Raw genomic sequence first — 7,601 nt, 5'->3', positions numbered from 1 at the left:
TTTGATTTAAGTTTTCAAAATAGTCATTCCAAATTCTTCTAACCATTCTTCTACAAGTTCTTTTGGAAATTCTATCATGCATTGGCTTCATAATATTTTTATCAATATCTATCAGGAACTTTGGTTTTCTACGAATTATTCTAAGAGGTGTTAAGATTGGTGCATGCTCTTCGTTTTCATTAGGTGCATTATGTGCATTGATCACATCAAATTCAAATGGTATATCTTCTTCAATTTCATTAACATGTGCATTCACTGAATCATTTTCAAATGGTGTATGTTCATTGCATTCATTAGGTGCATTCATCATATGTATTTGAATTGGTGTATGTTGATCATTTTGATTTGGTGCATTCATCATATCAATTCCAATTATTGAATGTTCATCACTTTCATTAGATGCACATAATTCACGTAATCTCCTCATACGCTCCCTTTGTCTTTCCTTTGCCACCTCTCTTTGTTCATTTGTTCCTCTCTTGTTCTTTCCCATTGTCCTACACATACCATCATGATGACAATCCACAATCAAATAGCAAAAAAAAAGACAAATGATTATCATTTTGTTAAAATCTAAAGTAACAATAATAAAATAAGTTAAAAAAAAACCAAAATACAAGACAAATCAATCATGATCAAAGCAAAAAAACAACAGATGATCATGATTTTGTTATAATATAAATTAACAATGATAAAATAACTTCAAAAACAATCCAATATATGAGACAAATCAATCATTCCAAAGCAAAAGTGACAAAAGAATATGAAAACCTGACTGTTACTGTCGTAGAAAATCATGTGCAAAAGCAATGGGGCCTTCAAACAACTTGCAATGCTGGTTTTTAGGCTGTTGGGACTAAAATATATTAATATTTTCCCATAACCCATATGGGTTATGGAAAATTTTATGTGAACGTTCACAATTTCTCATAACCCATACGGGTTATGTACCATACGGGTTATGTAGAACTAGGAAAAGGAAAGGGGCAGAGAGAGAGAGAGAGAGAGAGAGAGAGAGAGAGAGAGAGAGAGAGAGAGAGAGAGAGAGAGAGAGATGGATGGAGAGGGGGAGAGAGGGAGAGAGAGGGAGATTGAGAAAAGGAGAGGGAGAGAGAGAGAGAGAGAGAGAGAGAGAGAGAGAGAGAGAGAGAGAGAGAGAGAGAGAGAGAGGGTAAGAGAGAGAATAGGGGATGAGAGAGAGAGAATAGGGGATGTGAAGAGAGGGAGATTGGGAAAAGGAGAGAGAGAGAGAGAGAGAGAGATTAGGGAAAGGAGAGAGGGAGAGGGAGAGAGAGGGAGATTGGGAAAATGAGAGAGAGAGAGAGAGAGAGAGAGAGAGAGAGAGAGAGAGGGTAAGGGTAAGAGAGAGAATAGGAGATAGGAAGAGATGAATAGAATAGGATAAGCAGAGGGGGAAGGAAGACGAGAGAGAGAAGAAAAGAAGAGATACATGCATGTATACAAACATATATACATATATCTATATAAATATATGTATATATAACTATAGATATGCATATATATATACATAAACACATATTATATAGGTATGTCTAAAATATGTGTAGTAAATGCTAAGTTTACAAGCATACATTATTATGCCTTCATAACCCGTATGGGTTTTGTAAAACTAAAAATAATGGTTTTAGTTCTACATAACCCGTACGGGTTATTTAGAACTGCGAATAACACTTTTTGTTTTTCAAAACCTGTGTGGGTTTTGGCTTGGTAAGAGGGTTGGAAAACGACCCTAAGGCTTGCAAGCCCATTTTCCCCCTTTTGTTGTCCCTTTACACGTTTGTTCATCCTCCAACATGATTTCTCGACTTCATCATCATCAGGTTTACAAATGATCAAGTGGGAATCTCTAAAATTACCACCATAATCTCACACATCTTCTTAGTTTTCTGACCATATAAATTTTTCTATTTTTGGACAATGTTAGCATAGTAAACTTTAATTTTCTTTATCAGTCCCTTGATAGTCCTCACAGACATATGTCTACCATTTTTTTAATAACTTTTGATATACTTGACAAAATTCAAAATAAATTATATATTATTGTTCTACACTAGATTCTATACACTTTTTAAAAAAAAATTGCATTTTTTATTATTTTGATGCAAGTTATGCCTAGTGCATGTACAGGTACCAAATTTTCAAGATGCAGTCACTTCAAAAAATCATTGAAAAAAAAATACTCAACGAAAAATTACAAAAAAATACACAACGTCTAGATCTCACTCTTACCTATCATCCTACCAAAGGGTTTTGCAAAATACTACATCTAACTATATATTTTGTGCAACGCACGAAAACAGCTATGCTATATTTTTCTGAAAAAATCCGGAACAGTTTTTCGTACATGAAAGGTTTGACCCTCTTAATATTATCCAATTTTTAAAAAAATTAATAGTTTAGAAACTAGATTCAGAGTACTACAATTCTTATTGTTTTCTCAACTCGTAGTTTTGAGTGCATGACCTTCAAATATCTCTTTGAAGTTTAGGTTTACCTGTCCACTTATACCCCCCTTTTTGTTCACCATCTTGGTGCACTTACCCAACTGCCAGTGATTTGGATAATCGAAGGTCCACTAGTGGATATGTTTTCTCTCTACCTAGAGGTGTAGAGAGTTGAATGTGTAAAAGGTATCCTACTTTTTTTTGTTCACCACAAAAAGCAAAGTATATGATTGCTAAAAATATCTCTAAAGAGACAGTATGATTGCAAATATTTGGCATGGTTATTATTTTGATTGCAAGACTGTAAGGATTGAATATGATAATTATTGTGGCATATATTTGGCCAAAAATCTTATGTATCATGCTCCTACTAAGCATTTGATGCCTAGTAGATCATTATGTGACAAATGGTAGAGAATGGTAAAGTCTTGTTAGAAAAGGTTGACATTTTGGATAATGTTAAAGATTCTCTCATGAAAGTACATACCACAAATAAGTTCTCTTGGTTCAAGAAAGATAATCTTTGCTAATTGCTCTGATGATTAGCATATTTCAATTTCCAAAGCAATTATTTATCATTTATTGTGTTGTTACAAATTCATGTGTAGGATAATAATGTTTCATTGGAAGTGGCTCACCTATAAGTACTTCTCTACAAGTAGGGAAATGTCCCTTGTGTTGTGGTTAGAGTTCCCTTAACTTCATCATTGTCTCGGCGCCACTCACCTCCTTGTAAGCATTGATGATGACAAAGGCTTTCTAGTTGTAGCAATTGTGCTATTTGTTTGCAAGCTTGTCCTATAGTTGCTAGAGGAGATTGTGGACAATGAGGTTGGTTGCGAATCCATCTTCCATGAGCATAACTTCTATGTCACCTTTTGGTGGAGCTTCTAGCTGGTTTGATTCCAATATATTTCAACACCTGACTTTTGTAATTTCACTAGCTCATGAAGAAGAAGATAAAGGTAAAGATGATGAGGGTTGGGACCCTCTCATAGATACTCCAGACTTTGTTGATCTATGGGGTAAATTGAGTGATCGAGACCCACCTCCCCCACCTTCTACTACTACTTGTTGTTTAACAACTTGATTTGTTTATGTGTAATGATTCAAATGTTGGTCTTGTATAAAATCTAGAGATTGGATTTTATATCCACCTACCTTTTTGTGAATGTGTAATATTATTTTTATAAATGATACCAAATACTTATCTCTCTAAGTAGTAAAAAAATATAATTATGCTTGAATGTTTACTTTATTTTGAAACTTAAGATCACTTATAAATTCCCCTTCTTCTAACTAACCAATAATACTCATAATTTATTAAATATATTTATACATAACTGTAATTTATAATATTTTAAAAAATCAAATTGATAAATATCAATCTACCAAAGCCAACATAACCTAACAATGGTAAACGAAAATTTATAATTACCTGCAAGCCAAGAACTAGTAACTCTCATAACATTTGTAGTGGTAGATAGGATATTATCATCACTTGTAATATTTATTGTCCTCCTCTCAACACATGCTGTAGGATTCTCACGAGGGCCTGGAATATAATCGAGTATAATAATTTGTACTTCTGTATAGTGGGTCTTTGGTTACGTCAGGATTATCAACAGTGTCTTTTTAAATTACTTTAGAAGACTTTCTGTCTTGAAGGAGAATTCATTGTGCATTTTTTGAATCGAACACCTGAATTCTTGAAGTAGAGTTCATTGTTTTTTAGAATCTATAGATCATCACCAGTGATGGATGCTCTTCTGAAGCAATTTGAGAGACTACAGCGGCCAATAGATCTGGTGCAAACTCTCCATGAAAATCAACTTAAAGAAGTCCCTGCTCGATATATTCTTCCATCTGATCAAAGGCCAGTCCCTGCGATTGAAGCTCCACAATCTATTCCTGTCATCGATCTAGCAGCTCACCACTCAGAAATAGTAACCCAGATAGCCAAAGCATCCGAAGACTGGGGCTTCTTCCAGGTTTGTACACAAACACTACTAAAACTTACATATACCCCAATTGGGTATTTTAATTTTTTTATATCAGGGTCACTGATTTCAGGGGTTTGCCATTCGTTTTTGAAGGTAATAAATCATGGGATAGATCTTTCATTGCTGGAGAGGATCAAACGGGTGTCACAAGAATTCTTTGATCTTCCTTTAGAAGAAAAAAGAAAACAGTGTCCAGTAAGACCTGGTACTCGTATGCTTGAAGGCTATGGTCGCTTCTTTGACATCTCGGATGACACAGTTTTGGATTGGGTTGATGCCCTTGTTCACTATGTCTACCCACCCTCTGTCATGGCAGTTGAACACTGGCCAAAAACACCCCACACGTACAGGTAAACAAAGTTAATTACAACATGCATAGCCAATTTGCAATTTGAAGCATGAATGGATGCTGATTGATTTGTGGGTGGATAATGCAGGGAAACCTATGAAAAATATGGAGAAGAGGTACTCAATCTTACAGATAAGTTGCTGGGTTTTCTTTCTGAGGGTTTAGGGTTAGACTCTGATTATGTTCAAACCCTTATCAAGGAATCCCTGCTTCAGCTCAGAATCAATTATTACCCTCCTTGTCCTCAGCCAGATCTGGTGAATGGACTTAGACCCCATTCTGATGGGAGTGTGCTCACTGTCCTGCTAGATGACCAGGTTGAGGGTCTTCAAGTTCGGAAAGGAGAAGAATGGTTTACCATATCCCCTGTTCCGGGATCACTCATTGTCAACGTTGGTGATCTATTGCAGGTACGTAAAGTTATCAAATTTTCTCTTGTTCTAATAATCTTGTTTACATGCAATCGGAGTTTAATATTGAGTTAATCTTCATAATCAGTAGTTCATGAGCTTGAACGTACACCTGACTCTGATTCCAGTGAGAAGATTTTCAAGTTTTGTACAATTCGAAGCTATAAAATCTCGGAGGTCAATCTATATGCAGTATAATTTTATTGACTTTCTCTGGATCAACTCTGGCTCGAGCCTAAGGACATACCTTTGTGCTGCTCTAGAGTATGTTGTTCATACCGATCATCATGTTAATTGGAGGTCCTAGATAAATAATAGCATATCAGAGTAAGACTAGGAAATCCAAGCAAATAAATATGGCTTTGGAATGCAGGAAAAACATACTGTCGTCTAGACTTCAAAAGTATGAGTTGCTGGGCATTATATTATTCCAACTTTGCAAGGAGATCCTAAGTTCGAGTCCAATCTGGTTTGTAAAAGAATTATATATATGACTTTCCAAATTGGATTTGCTGTAGTTGGCATTCCACATATTCTACATATCTGTCAAACCTGCAGGCATGTTCCTTTAGGAAGGTAGTCACTACCCGGGGCAAATCTCAACAAAGTTTTACTAGGACATATGTTAGGCAAACTGCATGACATGGGGTAAACCGTAAATCTCAATAGAGCTTTAGTAGGATGTATATCATACAAAATGCACCACATCAAACTGTGTTCTTCAAATTAATTTGCATCAGGGATGGTATGCAAATTGCATCACATCATATTTTAGGGTTTCCCTTGCTTCTGAAGCGCAGTTTAGAGTGTAAAATATATTTCTTATGCAACAGCAATTCCTACTGATGCATCAACTGTTCAGGTTTGCTTAATGCTTATAGAAATAGATCTTGAACTTTTTTATTTTGCTGTTTACATGTAAGATATACTGCTCTTAAGTGGTTGAGATTTGTAGAGATGAAATTTGTGTTCTACAATGGCAGATAGTAAGCAACGGAAAATACAAGAGTGCAGAGCACAGGGCGGTGGTAAATACAAATCAGTACAGGATGTCAGTTGTCCTGTTTCTACTTGCAGAAGATGGGGTGTCGATTGCTCCAGCTCCTGAATTGATTGATGAATCTCATCCTAGATTGTATCAATCTACTATATCTGAAGAGTATGGAATCACTTATATGAGCAATGCTCATCGAGGAAAAGCTCCAGTAGAAGCTCTTCTTATAGAGCAGCAGTCTTAGAATGCAGTTAATATGCTTCTAGCATTATGTTGTATTATTCCTGTTTAAGTTAGAACAGTTAATGAATGACAGGATCCAAATCTAAGAGCACTCAAACTCAAATCATTGTTGCAGAAAGAATCTTTTACCTTTTTCCTATTTTAAAATTTTACACATTGTATAAATATTTAAATATTCTTGAAATACAAAATGATATGATCCCTAAGGTTAGTCTAGAGGCTAATCTTATGGAATTCAAACACGTAAACACACATTGGTTTAGACTATAAAAATTAGAAGATTGAGTCAAGTACGTGAAGAAACAATATTTACTAATTTTAGAGAAGAAATTGAGATGAATAAGTTTCTTGGCTTTAGAATTGAAGAATGATTACAAATCTATTATGATGTTGAAATTCATGTGCCTTAGGATTACAAATTGGTTGTGGTTAGCAGATTTGTGACCACAAACTATAATAAATGTTAGTGGACTTTGACCTCTATTTTACTCTAGCTACTATCCTTTATTCAAGCCAATAGACGATTGTATAATCTCTTTTTTGAATCTATTGGCTGGTGGTAATGTTAAATACCTTTGCTCAGTTATCCTCTGAGAAAGTTGTGAGGGCTCTTCACCTTAATCAACCCTTTGATAGAAAACAAGATCAAGGACAATAAAGAAGCCATAAATTGTAGGTTATTTGCTCCCTTTTAAACACCAAACTTAAATAGGCCATTATTCATTATCCTTCTAGAATGGTTCCATTTAATTAATGTTTGACAATTAGATAAGAGATTGAGGATGATTTGAACTAAAATAGGGGTAAAAATTTATTCAAACAAGAAGAATTACAAAGCAAGGGCTTTACACAACCCTGTCAAGCTCCACTAAGTGGGCCAACTTTTGAGACAAATCCAGAGGTAATTGACCCCTATGCACAATGTTCCAATTTTTCATATGATGAGAGGCCCATTTGGCCAAACAATTCGCTACTCCATTCCATTCTCTAAGAATATGATTGAAAGTAATAGAATCCAAAGAAGCACACAAATTAAGAATATGTGTAACAACCAAAGCTAAATGCCAACTAACATCTTCTAAAGTCCGCCTACTCAGCAAACTCACCACCACTTGGGAATCAAATTCACAAATGATC

General features: G+C 35.2%; 1 protein-coding gene across 1 annotated transcript; it reads left to right on the top strand.

The window, feature by feature from the left end:
• The first annotated feature begins 3,983 nt into the window (after nt 1–3,983).
• LOC131043680 (oxoglutarate-dependent flavonoid 7-O-demethylase 1) lies at nt 3,984–6,712 on the top strand. The gene is made up of 4 exons (XM_057976913.2): nt 3,984–4,456; nt 4,562–4,818; nt 4,906–5,227; nt 6,211–6,712. Exons 1-4 carry the CDS (start codon nt 4,223–4,225, stop codon nt 6,463–6,465), a joined length of 1,068 nt encoding a protein of 355 aa, XP_057832896.2. The 5' UTR covers nt 3,984–4,222; the 3' UTR covers nt 6,466–6,712.
• Nucleotides 6,713–7,601: the final 889 nt, after the last annotated feature.

This window comes from Cryptomeria japonica, chromosome 8 (assembly GCF_030272615.1).
Source record: "Cryptomeria japonica chromosome 8, Sugi_1.0, whole genome shotgun sequence".
Taxonomy (NCBI): Eukaryota; Viridiplantae; Streptophyta; class Pinopsida; order Cupressales; family Cupressaceae; genus Cryptomeria; species Cryptomeria japonica.
This window is presented reverse-complemented; position numbering and strand designations above follow the sequence as displayed.

Coding starts and splice junctions, on each gene's coding strand:
- LOC131043680 (XM_057976913.2), top strand. CDS start 4,223: ATGGATGCTCTTCTGAAGCAATTTGAGAGACTACAGCGGCCAATAGAT. Junction 4,457..4,561: donor AAGACTGGGGCTTCTTCCAG/GTTTGTACACAA, acceptor TCGTTTTTGAAG/GTAATAAATCATGGGATAGA. Junction 5,228..6,210: donor ACGTTGGTGATCTATTGCAG/GTACGTAAAGTT, acceptor CTACAATGGCAG/ATAGTAAGCAACGGAAAATA.